Raw genomic sequence first — 19,996 nt, 5'->3', positions numbered from 1 at the left:
GCATGCCTGCGTTGGGATCAATCAGCGCGCCCTCACTGGCGGATGTGACACTAGTGGCCACATCCACTGTATCGGACCATACTAGCGCGTGTGCACAGGCGGTGCGCAGAAGCAAATCACACTAGCGGATCGTGCTATGCTATAACCCCTTATTAAAGACATATACCGTATTTACCCAATTCCAACGTGCCTCCAATTCTAACGCGCACCCAATTTACGACAAAAAACAAACAAATCGTGAACTCAGATTCTAACGCGTGCCCAAGTTCGGGGACCGAAAAAAAAAAAAAAAAAAACTGCAAGCCCCCCGCTTCTAACGTGAATGAGATTTCCACAAACGAAAAAAATGTGTAACCATTTCTACATTTTCAGGTTGGAACAGGCAATTTATTCACCCAAACTTATTCACTGTCACTCTCAGACATCTCCTTCTCACTCTTCGACCACAACATCTCGTCTTCAGTGTCGTCCAAGGCATTAGAAATTGTGCATTTCTTGAATGCCTTCACAACCATACCTGATGAAATTCCAAGCCAAGCTTCAGCCACCCACCTGGCCATTTCCTTGATTGAGGCACGCTTCAGCCTATTACTGGCTGTGAAAGTGTGGCAGCCATTCATTAGCCACTGACTGTACACTGCCCGCATTCAATCTTTCACGGGCTAATTGATACATACATCTAGTGGCTATAGCTATGAAGTCATACCACCCGGTATCACCACAAGGTCCGTCTGGCAAGCTGCAAGCTTGTCTTTGACACGCTGGTCTAAGTGGCACTTGAAAGCGTCCAGAACAAGCATAGAGCGGAGCCCCAAGCTAGCACCTGGCCCCTTGTGCCACACACAGTCAATCCAGTCTATGACGAGATCCGTGTCCATCCAACCTTTCTCGTTGGCACACACTATAATGCCTCGCAGTAAGTTCGCAGACATGGGGAGTGTCTTGCGCTTGAAAATAAGAAAAGGAGCCAACTTGCTATCATCTGCAGTGCAGGCCAACATTGCGGTTACCCGGGTCTTCTCGTTGCCGGACGTAAGCACTCAAACTTGTTTCGCCCCAGTCGACTCCACTGTATTGGCGGGCATATCAAAATAGACAGCAGTTTGGTCAGCGTTCCTGGTCAGCATTCCTGGACTGCCCAAGTTGATATGCGTTGCTGTGTCGCAACGATAGGACGTAGCGCTGAAAGGAAATCAGCTTTTCTTCGAAAGCCTCCAGCAGTTTCTGGCACACACCAGTCCATCTACGAAGTGAAAATCGTTTGCGCTTCATGAATTTTGTTATCCAATTCTGGCTTGCTTTGAACTGGCTTCTTGAGAGGCCTCGATTATGCGCAAGCTCAAGGGCCTACACCTTGAGCACCTCGGTGGTGATAGGCATGCGATGCACACGTAGCTGCTTCGTGAAGTCGGCCAGCTCACCTTCAAGGTCGGGCAAACCTCCCCGCTTGTGGACAGTGGCGGCCTTTGCTTGACGTTTTGACCTCAAAGACTGAAGTTTTCAGTCTTCGCCAGTCGCGAGCACAAGTCTCTGGCACACCAAAATGATGAGCTGCATGCCTATTGCCACTCTTTTCTGCGTGCAGAATAACTTTACGCTTAAAGCTATTCTCATGGTGGACACGACGTGTCTTCATGGCTGCTGCATCCATTCTCAAAAACGATATCGTAAGGAGAGGCTGCCGGAGAACACCACAGTCGTGCTGCGGACGACGCTAGCTTGCAACTCGCACCATAAGCGTAGCAAAAGCGAGGCGAGGCGGTTCGTCCCATGAATTCTTTTGTGCCACGCTCACCAAGAGGAATGACAAGCACTACATCGGTTGCAAATGGCTCCTGCGGCGCAGAAAATGACAAGCAAACATGCTCCTATGGTTGCCAGCAACACGTGAGCGCCCACATCGTATAATGGCGATGACAATGGGAAGCTATGTGGCAGTTTCAATTTGTACCTGAATCTAACGCGCATGTGATTTAAGATATATTTAGCCCGAAAAAAGGTGTGGGTTGGAATTGGGTAAATACGGTAAACAAAACATTAGGAGCGGCGAAGTTTGTGGTCTTCAAAGCCAATATTTCGAAAGAAAATTTTTTTTAATGTTTCATATTTATGGATCTTTCCCCAACTTTTCTATTATTCAGACCATTTCTCGAGTTCTGCAGAGTCCGAAAAATCGTTTGGAGACTGTACAGCCACAGAAGCTCATGCAGGTGGAGTGTAAAAGCACTTGTGGAGCAAGATTTCAGCGCACTCTAAGCCCCTGATGATTGAAATTAACCCCAAGCACCACACTGAAGTGTGCTTCACAGCCCAGTGTTGCTTTTGCAGGTGACAACCATTAAACCACGAACCAACTCACACACAGTCAGAGTGCTGCATTCAAAAATAAAAACAAAAATCCACAGCACTGCACTGCCTGGAAACTTGCAAAAACCAACCAAATACTCACCAGATGGGCAGAGCCCAATTGTCTGGCAGATCTGCTGAGGAGTGAAGTCCTTCAGTATGAGGGATACAATAATCTCAAAATAAGTGTTGACCATGTTTATGCACTCTTTTCGTGCATCACCTTCAAACAGCAAACAAGCTGTATCCAGTGCTGCCTTAATCTCCTCCTATGGGATGGAACAAAGCAAGAACATATTTCAATTAGCGCTGCAAATAATTTCTGGATACTTTACGCTTGAGCAATGCACACCCACCTCCGTTTTTTGATCGGTAAGGGCATCGTACACGTACTGCACAACCGTCGTGCAGTAAGTGCATGTCTGATCGTCGGCTACCTTGGTAGGTCGGGTAGCAGTGGGCTTCCGTGCTAGAGAAATAAATTGTGAACCATCAGGTACGTGTATGTGCACCCAGAAACTTCATTCATTTCAGCTGTTAGCTTCGCTCACAAACAAAAGTAGCTTAAAAGTAGCCCACAAAAATTTGACACATTTAAAAGTTTCTGCAGTAAATTGTACTCAGATTTCACAATGACCCCTGCCCAGACATATGAGCAAGTTGTGAGCTTTGTGTGGAGCAAACCCTTTTAAGTCCTCTCAAAGCTTACTAGCATTACCAGCATTGCTACAGCAAAGAACATCACGAAGAAGCATCACTTTGGAAATATGGTCATTTAAGGGGGGACGCGGGTCTTAAACTGGAAAAATAGATTTTGAGAAAAACGTTGGACGTAGCCATATCAGGAGTGTATTGAAAACGAAAGTGCCTAGCGAGTGCGCATCGAAGGACGAGTACGGCGGCGCGCTGACAGGGTCGTGCGGCGTGTTCTCGACCTAGCTGCAGCACGTCCGGCGGCATATAATCGTTTGCGAGCGGTTCGGAGGCATCCAAGATAGCATCGGTAGATTGCACTGTTCAGCTGATACTCGCGGTCCCCACCGACGCTACCACTTCGTTGCTTTTTTATCGCGTCGCTTCAGACGACAGGCGATCCTGACATCGCGCCGTTGCCCGCGTTCCTCACCCGCGAATTCCGCGAACGGTTTCATGTTTCTTTCTCTCTCTTCTTTTTTTTGCAGATTGCCTAAGTAATCGCGTCGCTGCGCTCAAGGGGTGTGGAAGTTCGAGCTTTAGCTCCAGCAAGGGACTCCGCGTGCGGGCCCTGCATGCACTGTACAACAAAGTAGCAAAGTTTCATTCTGGAACATTAGCCAATTTATTAGGTCATTCTAGTATGCCGCTGTGTTTTAGCCTTAAACTTTGTGCAAGTTTATTAATATTGCAAGACCGTTTTATCGGAATTTGGAGTATTTGTTTGCCTTGAAGGGCACTGCCACAGGCATATGAAGTGGTAAATGAAGCTTCTCACGCTGGTTCTAGTGGCGGTATATTTAGACTTTGTGACAAGCTTTTACCAGTATTTGGGGAGAGTACTGTTATATATTCAGTATATAGCCTTTCTCATAAAGAACAAAGCCTCACAACAATTCCATTTAGATTAACATAGCTGCAGTGTAGCAAAAGCTAAAGGTTGTCTCAAAATGCAAATACGTTTTTCTCAGTGCTGTTTCTGGGCACTGCACTCAGCCTTACTGTGCTTTTTCTCTACATTGTCACCAAGTGACAATGACAAATTTAGCATCACTGCAGTCATACTGAAAAGATCAGGGGGTGATCCAACACTTACATCACTCTATCGAGATTTTTGCAAATTGCATTAAAATAATATTGAATGTCAAAAACTTTTGCCGATTTCCTAATGGCATACACTACCTTGGCCATGGGTAAGGGTGATAGCTTCAGTTTTAGTTGACACATTCAAAATCCAAAGACAGTTTTGGAAAAGGGAAGAGCATGATATTTTTGGTGAGAAATATCAAGTGAGGCTACTGATTGTTCAAGTTATAATATATGGTCAAACTTCAAATGCAGTTTTCTCAGTTTCATACTTTTTGTCAATCTCTACAGTCTTACGCAGGGTTTTGATAACTTCTTTTCAGTTCACATAAATAACTTTAGTACCATTTTCTTCAGAGAGAAATGAAGTACCCGATGACATTTTTAATTTTTTAGTTTAGGCAATGGATAAATGTCAATTTGGGATTAGCTTAATGAGTTCGTGTCAAATAATGCAGCCTTTTACTCTCAGCATAATATGTGAGGATGATGCGCCTTTTTGAGAAAAACGAAGGATGTCATCGGGTATGGGAAGACTGCATTTCGTTGCTTTTAATTACATAGATTGATAGCCAATGAGAAAGTTCATTAAAGTTGCGCAAGAAATTCACTAATTATGCTCTGGACTTTGTTACATAACTTTTGATCTAAGACCACCAGCTCAATTCTGATTACATTTTTGAAATCAGTAGAGAAAACCACATCTGTGTGCAAAGTTTCGTGAGATTCTAGCCATAACTAAAAAAGTTAGTTTTAAGACCCTCGTCCCCCCTTAAAAGATACACCTACATTTTAAGAAACTGCCTTAAGAAATTATTTCACTGCGTAAATAAGCTTTGCTGTGTTCGTACGTCTGTTAGAGATCCAACAATGTCGCCTTGACATACAAGCAACCTTCAAAAATTACTCAGACTGACATCAAATAGGTTTTTTGTTTTTTCAGAACTGAGTTTGCCCCTATCAACTACTTCGCAGTGGTCTACAATTAAAAACAGAAGTATTCCGCCTCAATATTTACCCATGCATTATATAATAAAGAAGACTGGAGGAGGATGGCTAAACCCACTACCTTGATCGGACTGCCAGCACTTCCTTACGGACACACTTATATTTCGTGCCTAGCCAACATTTAGTACTTCATATAGCCTTGCACTAACAGTGAGCTGGATACACTGCAGCATCAGGGAATAGTACATGCGTCTAGGCTTTAGTACAACCTGTCTCTGAATTTGAGCCTTGCTTTACAGCTTTACACTAAACCTAAGCAAATGCAGACTATCTCATCTAAACAGGACATAAGGCAGCATGGGATGCATTAGTTACTAAATAATTTACAAGTAATACTTTATACCGGAGAAGACATGAAAATTTCCAGGTAAAAAAATTTCCAAGAGCTCACCAGAAGTGCAGAGGCCGAGCTCTTGGCAGATCTGCTCTGGAGTGAATCCCTGCACTATGAGGTCTACAAGCTGGTCGTAGTAGGTGTTTACTGTGTTGACGCACGTCTGCTGCAGCGAGTCCGGCAGGAGTGAGCACACTTTGTCCAGCATCTGTTTCACCTCCTCCTGAACATTATAAAATAGAAAAAATTGCTCTATTGTATACCTATTTTTGTAACATTTTATATCATACAGTTGAGCACACATTCAACTCCAGTAAGCCAACAACATAACCGGCTGTTACAACTGTCCCACAAGCAAAAAACGTGAACATCTACACTCTATGTAAGCACAAGCTCATATCGTGCACACATGATAAATTTGTTAAAAAGGAGCTCTAGTGAATGCACTGTAACATGAAACTCCCACCTTCTGTGGCTGAAAGCATGATTAAGGGGGGACGCGGGCTTTGAAAGTAAAAGAATCGCGAAAACGTCTGCTTTTCAAAAAGTACATATCTCGGCTGTATATGTTATAAACTACCTTTCCTATAATTATAAACGCCTAATTCATCGTGGAACTGCTTTAAATTAAATATACAACTGGGCGCGGCAGCCCCAGAGTCACGAGCGAACGGCAAAAGTACCCAAACTTCGCGCGCGCGCCATTTCTCTGCCGCTGAACCGAGCGCCGCCATCTTGGTCTTGTTTTGTTTGTGAATGCTTGCCCTTTTCTATATTGCCTTCGCCGGCGGCGTCCGCAGCGTAGCAGAAGCATGGCTCGCTTGTGATTGGGGGCCTCACAGGGATTGTTGAGCTTCCCGCGTCTCGAATTCGGGCTGTGATTGGACAAAGCGCGCGCTCCGTGAGAACGCGGGGGATCGCGCGACTGCTATTGGCTGCTGCGCGCGCTGACACGGTGGCCCCCTCCCCGGCGCGTCGTCTGCTCCGGCTGCCTACTGAGCTGGCGTTCTTTGTGCGCTCGCTGAATCGCTTCACGTTTCACCATTTTGAGATTGCAGTGATCATCACTCGTTACGAATTCTGGTGGCGTGTTTTGAACGGTTATGTGCACTTTGTGGATTATCGCACGGTCGGCCACGATGCGCGCTAAGAAGTTCAAAACACTGCATACGTCGTCGTTCTGTGAATGCCGTCCGAATCGCGAAGTTAGCGAAGGGCGTTGCCAACGGGCGCAGAGACGCTTCTATTAGTGCTGCTTCTGGTACATCACTACTAGACCGACTGCGCTGCCACTTCCAACTGCGTATCTTTCGCGTCAACGTAAGGAGCCGGCGTTTGAAGCGTGCCTGCTGTACCGACCATATCAACCTCGGCGATCTCTGCCTCCCGTATCGCGCCTGTCATCGCAAGCGATAATGCGTCGTCAGCGTCGTCCGCTGTTCGCATGAAAATGCACTTTCCGAGGGAATCGGGGAGGTGGAGGCACAACGTGCTGCAGTGAAAAACAAACTTTAGACTTGAAAACGCTGTTTTAAACTTCAAGGGCCATTTTCTCAGAATGAATTTTTTTCATGGTATGGTTGCTTATTCCCGCAGTATTTCTGGAACCGCTAATTGGATTTCCACCTGGTTTTTTTTATTGTGTGCCTGAATAAATTTCCGAGGGCAAGACAAGCTCGTTTTTTTTCAAATTATTGAGTCTGGAATTTATAATAAACAATCAAAATTAGGCTAATGCAAGTCCAATTAGTGGCAGTAACCTCAATGCACTGCTAAAATTTTTTGGCAGGGAAATTAAAAAAAAAGGGCTCTGTCTTGCCCTGTGGTACCTATTCAGGTACCTTCATAATGAATTTCATAGTGCCAACACATTTTGCAAGTTCACCAGGCATGGTACAAGGAACCCATGTGAACCATTCTGATATACTTCTCTAACTTGAGTACCAATGTGCGCAGCTCCATGAAACTTTGCAGTTATTCAAATGGCTGTGCCATGAGTCTACCCTGAAAATTTCATTCAATTATCTCAAGAAACAACAAAGTTGGTATTCAAAGGTAGCCTCCCCTCTTAAGGGGTTTAAACTGCTTCGTACTGGTTCTTCCACAACAGCTAAACAGATACCCGAGAGGAAGTAGAGTCTGCCACAGCCCAGGCAATATGCCTGAATAAATGCCTGAATCTGTCTGAATGAATTCAAAAACTATGATAGCTAGGAAGTTTTCATGGTTACCTTTGAATTCCATCGTACTGGTATTCAACTGCACTGCAACTGTTCAAGATGGCAGATTAATACAACCGCTACAATTGATATACTAAAAAAAAAAAAAAAAGTTCAGAAAACGAGGATAACCAACAACAGAAATTCCCAAAAACAAAGCGGGGTAACCAACCTCTGTTTTCTTGTCCTTGAGCTCATTGTAGACAAACTGCACAACGACCTTGCAGATGTCACACTCCTCATCTGAAGCCTTCTTGGGAGGAATCCTTGCATATGATGGTAGCTTGGATTCCTTTCCTGAAGTAGCAGATGACATATCAGAGAAACCACACTAGACAGCAATAGGAGCACACTTGGCTACCAAGATGGCCCCTTCATTAAACTGCCAATACTGGCGTTCAATGCCCATTACAGTTGAATCCCGCCACAACGAATACCGCCACAACGAAATTTCCGCGACAACGAATAATTTTTTATTCCCCGCGAGTATCCTATAAGAATTAATGGCCTAAATTTCTCTGCACAACGAACCATTTTTGCAGAGCGTTTCCGCTTCAACGAAATTTTCGCGTTCAAAATCGAAACCGAAACTAGTTTTATTGGCGAGAAGTCCAAGTCAAATCCAAAGCCACATTAAGCATGAAATCACGTGATTGCAGTTCCGCCATTTTGGCTTTGTGTCGTGGTCGCGTTGTTCACTCGCTGCCTTTCTCTTCGACAACGACGAGTTTTCATCCGCAGGACACGATGGCAACGCAAGTGAAAAAACGCAAAACTCTTTCCCTTGAGCAAAGAGCTCAAATAATCGCCCAAGCAGAAAGCGGAAGGAAGAAAGCGGCAATTGCTGAAGACTTCGGAATTCCTGCAAGTTCGCTGTCAACGATTCTAGGCAATAAGGACAGCGTGAGAATGGCACTTGCTTCAGGCACATCCTCGAAGCACAAAAAGGTGACGCGGCCCCTCCATGAAGAGTTGGACAAAGCAGTGCATGCGTGGTTTGTGGAAGCACGAGCCAGCAACGTCCCCCTGTCCGGAAGCATCGTCCAGCAGAAAGCCTTGAACTATGCATGCCTACTTGGCATTGATGATTTTAAAGCCAGCATTGGCTGGCTAAACCGTTTCAAGGCCCGCCATAACATCGTTGGAAAAGTGTTGTGCGGCGAGTCAATGTCAGCAGACGTGGACGGAGCAGCTGCTTGGAAGGCGAGTAACATGGCCGGAATTTTAAGCAACTTCGCGCCTGCAGACATTTACAACGCCGACGAGACCGGGCTATTCTACGAGATGTTGCCAGCTAGGACGCTCGACTTCAAGGGGCAGCGCTGTCACGGCGGCAAACACAGCAAAAAACGCATCACAGTGCTGCTTTGCACAAACATGGATGGCTCGGACAAGCGTCCGCCGTTAGTCATGGGCAAAAGTGCCAAGCTGCGCTGTTTTAAGGGAACTCGTAGCCTACCTGTGCAGTACAAGGCGAACAACAAGTCATGGATGACCCGCGCTATTTTCACCGAGTGGATGATGGCATTCGACCGCGACATGAAGCGGCAGGGCCGTAAAGTTTGCTTGCTTTTGGACAATTGTTCAGCGCATCACTCCGACGAAGTCAAGCTCACTAACACGGAGCTGAGGTTTTTCCCTCCCAATTGCACGTCTGTCTTACAGCCTCTCGATCAGGGCGTGATTCTTAGCCTGAAGCGCGCTTACCGCGGGAGGTTAATTCAGCGGCTGCTTTTTAACACTGAAACCGGCCGAGACACGAAGGTGGACTTGTACGTGGCACTGCAGATTATGTCTGCTGCCTGGAGCACACTGGGGCGCTCAGTAATTGTGAACTGTTTCAGGCACGCCGGATTTGCCGAAGGTCGACCCGTACACTCTGCTGGCCTAACACCAGGCGTTACAGACGACGACGAAGAGGCGTCACCGGCTCCGGGGATCGCGGCCGCCTGGAAAATGCTGGGAGAAATACATAGGAACCGTGCCGCCTAATCTCGAGCTCGACGAATACATCGGCGCTGACGCTTGTGTTGTTCACGAAGATGTGAGTGATGAGCAGATCATAAAAGCTGCCCGGAATGATAAGGACTCTTCCGATGAAGAAGACGACGACGTACAGGAAGCGCCGGCTGCGGCAACCGCCGTACAGGTGATGGACGCTTTTGATGTCATCAGGAATTTCGTTGCTGTCCGAGACGACGATGTTGCAATGGGTTTGCTGACCGAGTGCGAAAATCGCGTGACGGCGTTGCTCGCCGTGAAGCGTAAGCAAACCAAGCTTACAGATTTTTGGCATTAAACGCCTTTGCTGCTGCTTGGGCAATTCTTTCTGCGTTTCACGTCAAATTTTTGCGATAACGAAGTTCCGCGAGAATGAATTTTTTTTCGTGCACCGTGAATTTCGTTATAGCGGGATTCAACTGTAATAGCAATTGAATACTGAACCTATTACATTAGGAAATCAATGCATCATATGAGCATCGAGCTTCCGCTAGCATTGTTACTTCATTTTAATGACAGCATGCACATTTTTAAAATTCTAACTTCAGGACTCTTCCAAGATTTACAGCCCCCACACCCCACCAATCTTCAAGTCTTAAGAAAGGGGGGGGGGGGGGGGGGGGGAGAAAAAAAATAAAAAAAGAGTCAATATCTTGGCCTGAACAACGCACAGGGCCTTATGCCATAAAGCATGTTCAGGCTGTACTAGCATACTCACAGCCGAGGGCTGTAAACCAGTAAAAGCAAATAAGAATGTTTGCTCTTTATTTACAGAGCTCCACATCTAACACATCCACAACTAGCTGTGACAATTTCATGAGCTTTTGGTTTGCTGGCATCACCAGTTCATTGTTTTCCGATGCCAATGCGTCGTGCTCCAATTCTGATTTCACGCTACCATTTGCCACGATTATAGGCGGAAAATTGCAAATTCCGTGGACAGAGAACCGAGAATTTGTGAAAAATGTGTAGACTAAGAAAAAAGAACCAGCAAAATTCTGCGGGAGACGTCATATTGCATTTCACAATGCACCTCACATTCTATTCAAAACTGTCAGAGAATTTTTTTTTTTTTTCAGAGCTCTTCTGCGTAACTAGAGCAACCTTCAGCACCAGGCTTTTCTGAAAGCCATTAGGAGAAGCCAGAGTTGTAATAACTTTGCGGCTGCATGCCATGCACTTCGCCCCAAAGAGTGTGGCTGTGGACTTGGAAAGATGGTGGACAAGTTGATGAGAAAGATAAGGCACCGACAGAGTTGTGCTGAGTAAGGAAAGCAAAGAACAACCAATGGATGCATGACTGGTAGCTGGAAACACAGTAGTGGTGGTTGCACAGCGGTGACGGCAGCTGCTGTAGCATGGGGGCATAGGAGCATTAAAGGGTCACAGGTTGGCTTCACTCGATTGCGGTGCGTGCATCTGAAGCAATGTCTCTTAAATAATACCGACCTATCTGCTTATACATTTTAGAGGGCTATTAGAGTTTCCTTGGCGGACCCTCTCCTATGATTGTCCTGAACACTTTGAGATTGTATAATCGCAATATTTTTATTTAAATTCCTCACGAGCCCTCTAGTTCCCTCCATTGTGCTGTATTCATACAAATAAGGTAGAATAGTCATTTTTACATTATACTGTCATTCCTACTGATGTCCGTAACAACAATAGCATCAAAAAAGAGAACCATAGCTTCTAACGCAAAAATTCCACGAAAAATACCCAAATACCAATTTTTTCGCAAAACCGCGGGAAACTAGTAATCTTATTTGTGTCTCATGCCGCGACAGAAGAGGACAAAGCCACTGACATGGGGCAGTATGTCATGGGTGCCAAAGAGTAACCAGACAGTGGGGGTAGTTTGACAAGTAATATCTACTTCTCACCAGGTGGACAAAGACCAATCTCTTGGCAGACTTGTTCCGGGGTCATTCCTTGCGTGATCAGGGTCACCAGCAGGTCAAAGTATGTGTTGACAGTGTTTGTGCAGCGCTGTTCCATTGAAGTTGGCAACAGGGAGCAGACTTTGTCGAGCATGTCCTTTATCTCTTGCTGGAAGTAGAAACACCGCACTTGAAAGAAAACACCACATCTTGCTCACTGAAGGGAGTTGTTTAGGGAAGACTTGCCCATACTAGATACAATCAAACGTAACAACTGAATGAATCAAGATGGAAGCCTACAACCGCATTATTTAACTTTTAGACATTTATGTAGTATTACAAACAAGCATACTGACAACATTAGAAACATGAGAACTGCCTCATCACAAATCTACTGTAGCCATGAACCAAACAGGGCGGGCCCCCATTGTGTGCTTTTTTCAGTCGTTTGTGTGCTTTTCTGGCCTTAGCAAATAATCTTTTAACAATCCCTTTAATTTCAGTTATTCGTCTATTTATTAAGCTCTACCACTCCTCCCCCTTGCTGTACAATCCCACCTACACAGACCATGCCAATGTATCTTTCCCAAGATTTCAAATAAAAATCTGTACACTGCAAAACTGATACTTTTAAAAACAACTCTCATATACATACATATGGTAACTTTTAATCCACTTCTAGAACTACCAGACACCTTAAGAAGAAACTGATAGCTTTATTGCACGTAACAACCTTAGTGAACAAGCCAACATCAAACGTTTATGCACTTCCTCATTTTTATTTAAAGTCTCTGCGACCGCTTTATGAGGGTGTTAATTGTAATTACTCAACAGCTATACCAGCTAGCTTAAAATTATATGCAGCTCTGAAATAAAAATATTTGTTGTGTGTGTTGTGTTTTTTGGCCTGCCATTGCATTTTCGCACATGAACAGTTTGTACATCAGTATTCCCCTAAAAGAGGGCTTTGAGAGGACACAAAACTCCCGTTCATGACTTGTAGTCATCTGGCCTTTTAACTTTGTTCTAGTGCTTTTTCGCTTGCGTGTTCAGAGTATAAAAAAAGCAGCGAAACTTAATGCTCCAGTTCTCTCTCCCTCTTTTTTTTTTTTTTTAGAATTGACTTTCAAAGTATTGAGAAGAAAGTGCAAACTGCATGCCTAGCGAATTTAAACTTCGATTTTGCTGCGAATACACTTGCCACTACACACCTGCTGCTAAAAGTGAATGCTGCATGCTAACATTACCAGCCGGGAATTTGCTATTGAAAAGATAAAAGGCCCCTCTATACACACCTCAGTTCTCTGGTCTTTCAGTTCATTGTAAATGAGCTTGACAATTATTTCACACAGAGGGCATTCTTCAGAGGTGGGCAGCTGGGTTCCTGTAGATTTTCCTGGTGCTGTAAAAGCAAGAGAAAAAAAAGAGAGAAAGCAGTCACAAAAATGTTAAAGAAAGAGCAAGAAAGGAAGAAAATGAGAGGGGAGTAATGAACAGAGAGGTTGCCTTCTAGAATTCAAAACATGAAAAAGGTGCAAGGTGTGTCTTCACTCTTTTCACTTCAAGTTCAAGCCTCCTCATCAAAAATTATCCTAGCCTGTGCTTTCTGAAAAAGTTTTCCACCCAAGCTGAGCAGACCTGTCAATAGTACTTTCAAAACTCTCTGAAGCAAATCCTTGTGCTGCAACAGATGACTCAAACCACTTGGTACCAGCAAATTTGGTAACAGCTTCTGAAGAGGGCTGAAGAAAAGCATTGTAATGCACACAGCCTTCTTCAAAACGTTAAAGCTTTAAACAAACAGTGCCCCAGTTTTGAGTAACCAACCTCTATGATAGACTGTGGGGGGAAATTGAGGCATTCCCCAGTGGGGTGGCAACAGAATTCTTTTTAGCTAAAAGCAATTTATGATTGACGGCCTAGGTGTTAAAACTTTTTTTTAAAGAACATTCATCTCTTTTTCATTTGTGTGGCAACACTAGATGGTCATCGCACTGTGTGCACATGAATTTGTCCGTTCGTCCATTTTGTGCATGCGCCATATCCGCTGTTTACTATAAAATACCGAATAAAGACCAAACATAAAACAGTTCATGCTGCCTTCTGCACTCACCCCCGGCCCGACTGACTTGCTGAAAATTGAACCGCAAACAGTCCTGTAGTTCCAAGTTCTGGCACAATGCACGCCCTGGAGATTATCAAAAGTCGCTCTCGTGCTACCTACCACTCATTCAAAGCGACTGTCAGCGCAAATGAGACAGCTAAACTATACAAAATTAAAGTTTCTTCCAGCAGAGACGGTTTGCATACAAATGAATACTTTTTCAATGCATGGAGCCCCATGCGTTCCGCTGAAAATACCATTTATCTGCAAAACTACCTTCGATACCACAAATAGGTCACCTCCCCATGCTGCGCTCGTATTTTCAGCTTTTTTTTTTTTTCTGTAACGTGATGGAAGTAAAGATTATCTAATTAGATATAAGTCAACCCCCTCAATTCCGAGCAGTTTTTTCTTTTTTTTTTTTTTTTTTTGAGAAAGGTAGACTTGTATGCGACGGTACATTAAGTAATTGAGATGCCGGTAAACTATCTTAACTATCTAAATGGCACTGTGCAGATCAATGTTGCTCAGTCAACTCTCCACAGACTTGTAAAAGGAATGGTTGCATCGCAGGACGCACACAATGCCACTGCTAGCTACAAGTGGGAGGTCCCTCGATGCCATCACCTTCACTAGACGCCGCCTTGACCATGGCTGGGCTGAAGAGGGAGCGACAAACACGTGCCTTTGGTCCGGCCGTGCCTTGACGAAGCACACCAACATGCTACTTTTTGATATCTAAATTCATGGGTAGCAGCATTGCAACGAAGCCCTTTTTCTCCAAAGCAGAAGAGCCTCAGCAGTTTGAAAGCCATACAAGACCGTTTTTTTACATGGAGAGTGACGCTTCCCAGCTCTAAGGGGCCACTGCTTCACCGATTTCAGGCAAAAGAGAGATTGGGCCCATTCACAAGTAGTATTCTGAGCTTAGAATTTACCAGACTGGTACAGGCTGTCACTTCCAATTAACTGGTCAAATTTGGATGAGAAATTGCAGAACCAGAGAAATTTTTCCCATTATCAAGGCATCACTGTTTCTTTAGAGCTGCTGTTGTAGACTCCCAAAACTGAGGACAAAAGGTAGAGACCGAAAATAACTGTCACAGCAAGCAAGTAACTAGGCAAATTTGTGCTGGAATTTGATTTAAGGCAGTTATTTACAAATTGTTTTTCTTTTCCAAATTATGGCGCGTGACACTGCACACAAGGAGGCAGACGTTCGCGTTTGAAATGCACTCGTAATTCTTGGATGTCTCGGCCACTAACGGGCTTTTTGACAGTGCCCTCCAACATCAATGATGTTGAATAAAGATTTGCTTGGGCTTTTTGACAGTGCCCTTCAGCATCAATGATGTTCAATAAAGATTTGCTTTGATCTGCTCCATCACCTTGAGTAGAAAGTACACTGAAAGCCATTGAAATCCTTGTGTAAAAGCACAAGACTAGCACTTCAGTCGAATGACAATGGCTTCAATGGCACATTAAATGCATTTGTAGCACAACAATGACAACAAAACACAACAATTAAAGAACATCGTCTCCTCCTGGAGTAACAAGACCCTTCAGGGACGACTGGCAAAAGCACTAGAGCCGGATGCGTTAAAACTGACAAGAAAAAGCTTTTCAAGATGGTTGCTGGAAAGATACCATGTTCCACCAGAAGCCAAAAAATACTCCTCACATATAGATGAAAGTGCCATTGAGTAGGGCACGCTTACAGGTGTACAGAAATAAAGCACCGCTTTTGAGCCAGAAATTTTCGTACAGGATAGCACTCAAGTCGCTTAAGTTATAACAGCTGCCACAATGCTAGGAAAGCAGCCCTTACCAGAAGAGCACAAGCCCAGTTCCTGGCACACCTGTTCTGGAACTAGCTCCTGGAGAAGGAGGTTGACCAGCATGTCATAATAGGTGTTGACCATGTTGACACACTTCTGCTGCAGCGAGTCGGGAAGCAAGCTGCACACTTGGTCCAGTGCCTGCTTTATCCTCTCCTTGAAAAAAGAAAGACGATACAGGCTTAGACCTCAAACAACAAGAAAAAAAGAAATTCAAGAAAATGGCACGAAAGAGAGGCCACATGGATGTATACAATTTTTTCACCATTTAATGCCCTTATGAAATCTGTCTCAGTGCTCCAATTAATAATTTCAATACGTATTCACCAAGCAAGCAAGCATCGTGCTACAAGCAATCCATCTTGCCATCCCTTCAAACAGCAACATACCGCCACTTGAAAAGTCAGTAATGTGCATTACCATGTACTGGGAGTGAATGCAGCTTGATTTACAGCTTCTTTTACGCAGCATTATCGGGTCATTCCCTGCCTTTGAAGAGATTCCTCCCGCACAGGCAACACACTTGGTACAGGCCAATACTGAGCAAAAACAGGCTTATATGTCAGAGGAGATCCTAGAGACCGATAACAGAATTTACCTCAAAGCCCTTCTGGCTATGATCACATTTTCAGAGCCGCTGGTCATCATCCCTAAAATAAATGTACTAATATGTAAAGGTCCAAATGTATGCTGACTATGGCCACAAACAGTAAGGCATCACTAAGCATGAAGTACTTGTCTTTCAAACAAAAAAAAAAAAAGCTTTGAGCACTTTTTTTATCAGCCTAACGGTGTGCTGAAAGCTTGTGCACTCTCCTTGGGTGGATTTGGTGACACGGCAGAGCTTGGGCAGCAAAATAAAGCCCGCCAGCATACTGAAAACTTCAATATGCACCTCCAGCTCAAAAGTGATATAATACCATATTTGATTTATTAAATCTCCTTCTTAATTTTTCTCTTAAATTTTAAATGCTCTAAGAAAGGTTCACTGTAAAAGCCGGGAAAAATGTGTTTACCTCATCAACATTTTCAATTAAGCACCACAACAATCTATTTTCTTAACGTTGCAGTGCATCCGGTGCGAGTATGTGCGACCAACAGTTGATTGCAGTCCCCGTACTTCCGCACCACTTACTCTACAGAGCAGAATGTGCAGACTCCAGCTACAACAGACCACTACTTTGCCTTTTTGCGTGTGCCCATTGCAAATGACAACTACTCTGCAGAAGTTAAAATGGTTTACCTTAGCCAGATTTCTCTCTTTCTGCACTCTGTCAGAAAACTAAACTAGCACCAAGCCGAATAATTCATCCGAACAGGATAACCTGAATTTGACCAGCAGAAATGAAAGCTTACTCTTTCCATTCAAAATTGCATATTTTTTCATACCATCAAGTACAATTCTAGTGGAAGTGAATCAAGGCCTTTTTTAGCTGGGCACTAATAGGAAACTAATGCAATGCCAATACCCAAGGGTGTAAACAACACTGACAGAACTGACCTCAGTTTTCTCGTCCTTGATCTGATCGTAGACAAACTTGACCACGACCATACACAGGTCACATTTGTCATCCGACACTTTTCTGGGAGGCACAGATACATTTGCTGAAATGGTAACAAGCAAACACAAATCACTGCACAAGGATTAAGGCAGTCATTTACAGCAAAACTTTGCTAATAAAGAGGACCCCAGTAAAAACGTCTAAACCACTGAATGGTCCCCTAAAGAATGCCAAAAGGCCTTCGAATCGAAGTAAATTTATTTAGTGCAAACTCTGGAAATAATTACTTGCTTCAAACATGAAAACCATTTGGCAACGACATTTTCATAGTTTAGACGTACACTTTACTACAGGCTCGATACGTATTTGGAGTGCCTAGGCAGAACTGCTCCAAAATGATGCGACAAGTCAAGTTCTACGATGTAATAATAGCAGCGCAGCACGAGGGGGGAGACTGCACAAATGACAAGCATGCTCTTTTGAAGCACTGAAAGAACGAAAAGCACTGCAAGGATGAAGGCAATGAAAAAATGCGAAGGTAGGATGCCTTCCAAGAAAAAAAATATATAAACCAAAGACGCATCAATCTGAATCTGAAACTGTGCCTAGCTCGGCTCGGGTGGCACTTAGCGGTCGCTCTCACACAGACAAATGCGTGGCTAATAGCCACTGTCGCTGCAGTCTGGTGACAAGCTCCAAGAATGAAATCCTGCAACGAGACAACTTCCCGGCCCAGCAATGGCAACACCCCAAACATTGTCATGCCTGTTGCTGCAATGACTGTCGTAGCAGTTATGTCTCAACATGGCCTCTCCACGGGAGCCCACCCAAATTAACTTGAACAATGGCGAGTGGTTAACAAGTGTCCATCGCCATAGCCTGATATGGGCATTAGCAGGGACCACGCTACTAGTAGTTCAAATTGCAGCACCCTTAATAGTACTACAATCAACTATACTATTAACTTGGTAAAAACTGAAACATACCACTTATGGCTAGAAAGTGACTGCCTCACTTTCTTCTTAATACCGAACTCGATATATCGAACTCGAAGGGGATCGCGAAATAGTTCGATATATCGATAATTCGATATATAGAAATCGGCTTGTGACGGCACTTACGATGCGAAAAAACGATACCGTATTGGTCGCGTAATCAACCCACTCGCATAATGAACCCACCCTCCACTTTTGCACCCGAGAATTTGAAAAAAAATAAAAAAATGCGTTAAGGCCAGCTCGCTCACAGGCAAGCGACTGAGCGATCTCAGCGACGAGCGGCAGCAACAGAGCAAAAATTTTCAAACTTGTTGGAACTGCGTCCCTCTCGCCGCTCGAGCCACCGCGGCAGCTCAAAACAAGGTTTCCGTGTCGCCGCGGCGGCAAAAATCGCCAGCATTTTCGCTTGCATGTCGATGGCACGCGTCAGTCCATTTCAGTCGTCTCATCCACAGCTCAGTGGCAGCGTGCCAAGATGCTGCGCAGCGATAACGTCGGGGCGCATTTATCTTTTGATAGCTCCTGCGGTGGCGGGGAGCGAACTTGGCAGAGTGCCCGTGATGGCTTGATTGCACTAGCCTAGCCTGGTTCGATTTATCACGCCGCGCTTGGGGCGGGCGTCATGATCGCAGCAGCTGACCGCGCACTTTCGCCGATTCATACATGCAGGTATAAACGATAAAAAAAAATAAATGAATAAAATAAACATCCCCGCAAAAAAAAAAAAAAAAAAAAAAAAAAAAAAAAACCCTGCCGCTTCTTAACGTCCGCAGCCGCCATATCTTAAGCTACGCCGCGCGTACAGCACAACGATAAGAAAGAATAACTCTCGCAAAAAAAAAAAAAAAGAAACAGAGAGCTGTCGCTTCTTAACATTTGCAGGCGTCATAGCCACGTCCACCGCCGCGCCGCCGCACGCAGAGGGTTCGCAACACACGCTGGAGAAAGCGTCGGACGTCTGTCTGAAAACGGGCCGAGCTGGCTTGGCGCATGCGTTGCGCGTGCTGAAGGAGAGAGAGAGCTCGGAAAAAGAATGGGCACACCCACGCACATGGCTTGCAAACGTCATGTGTTGGTGTGCGGGAAACGACAACTGCAGATGCACGCGCCTTTGGGGAATGGGCGCGGCGCTGCCCAGACCAGCCGTCGCCAAACTATCCCCTCTCATTCCTTCCGCGCGTGGCTTGAAAACGTCACGCGGCAAACAGCCAAGGGTGATGCGATAGTCTTTCGGGAAGGCACACTTTCCAGTGCGTGGTGCAGAGTTCGATATATCGAACGACCGGTGAAATTGAGTTCGATATATGACGCGGCTTTCCTATACTTTTACATGGGATTTTCAAGGGGATATTTTGTGAGTTCGATATAACCAAAATTCGATATATCCGGGTTCGATATAACCGGGTTCGCCTGTAATAGCCACAGTTTGATAAGAGCAGGGTCGCACTAATACACGAGTAAATATTTCTTATGTCTAGCCATACTTCCTTCCCTTCTCGTTTAGGGATTTCTGAAAATGCTAGAAAGTGCTATTTCAAGCATATAGGAACACGCATCCATACAGGCGATATTACCAATTGCAAATTTGTATTTTGAAAACTCAGAGATACCCGAGTTCAGTATGTGCAAGTAGGCTGTACAGCAAGGCGAACATATGGGTGTTGTAGAGCTTAATGATTAGATGAACTAAAGTTAACTAATAAGCTTTCATTTTCGGTTCCAAGAGGCAATTTAATGTGCATTTTTTGCTTTTGATTTCAAGCCACATTGCAATTAACAAATTTTAAAGAGGAAATGCATTCTTCGACCGAATGTAATATTGCCCCTTAGAATCAAAAACACTAAAACAAAATTGATTACATTTATTTAATTAATCACCTAATCATTAAGCTTTATAACGCACATAAAGTCCGCCTTGCTGTACAATTTACTTGCAGAGACCGCAACAAGGTCTCTCTCAGTTTCTGAAATACAAATCTTAACAGAA

General features: G+C 44.4%; 1 protein-coding gene across 1 annotated transcript in view; it reads right to left on the bottom strand.

The window, feature by feature from the left end:
* The window catches only part of Sap-r (prosaposin), a 52,428-nt gene that overhangs the window by 10,471 nt on the left and 21,961 nt on the right, over positions 1 to 19,996 (bottom strand). The window contains exons 21-28 of the mRNA XM_084588485.1: positions 17,011 to 17,114; positions 15,500 to 15,665; positions 12,863 to 12,969; positions 11,571 to 11,736; positions 7,859 to 7,983; positions 5,525 to 5,690; positions 2,703 to 2,815; positions 2,450 to 2,615 (exon numbers count right to left, since the gene is read on the bottom strand). Of these exons, the coding sequence (XP_084444611.1) occupies positions 2,450 to 2,615; positions 2,703 to 2,815; positions 5,525 to 5,690; positions 7,859 to 7,983; positions 11,571 to 11,736; positions 12,863 to 12,969; positions 15,500 to 15,665; positions 17,011 to 17,114 (1,113 nt within the window). The remainder of the gene's footprint in view (positions 1 to 2,449; positions 2,616 to 2,702; positions 2,816 to 5,524; positions 5,691 to 7,858; positions 7,984 to 11,570; positions 11,737 to 12,862; positions 12,970 to 15,499; positions 15,666 to 17,010; positions 17,115 to 19,996) is intronic.

The sequence above is a fragment of the Amblyomma maculatum genome, chromosome 1, assembly GCF_055883805.1.
Source record: "Amblyomma maculatum isolate TAMU_Amacu chromosome 1, ASM5588380v1, whole genome shotgun sequence".
NCBI lineage: Eukaryota > Metazoa > Arthropoda > Arachnida > Ixodida > Ixodidae > Amblyomma > Amblyomma maculatum.
The sequence above is the reverse complement of the archived record's forward strand: the minus strand, read 5'-3'. Positions and strand labels throughout refer to the sequence as shown.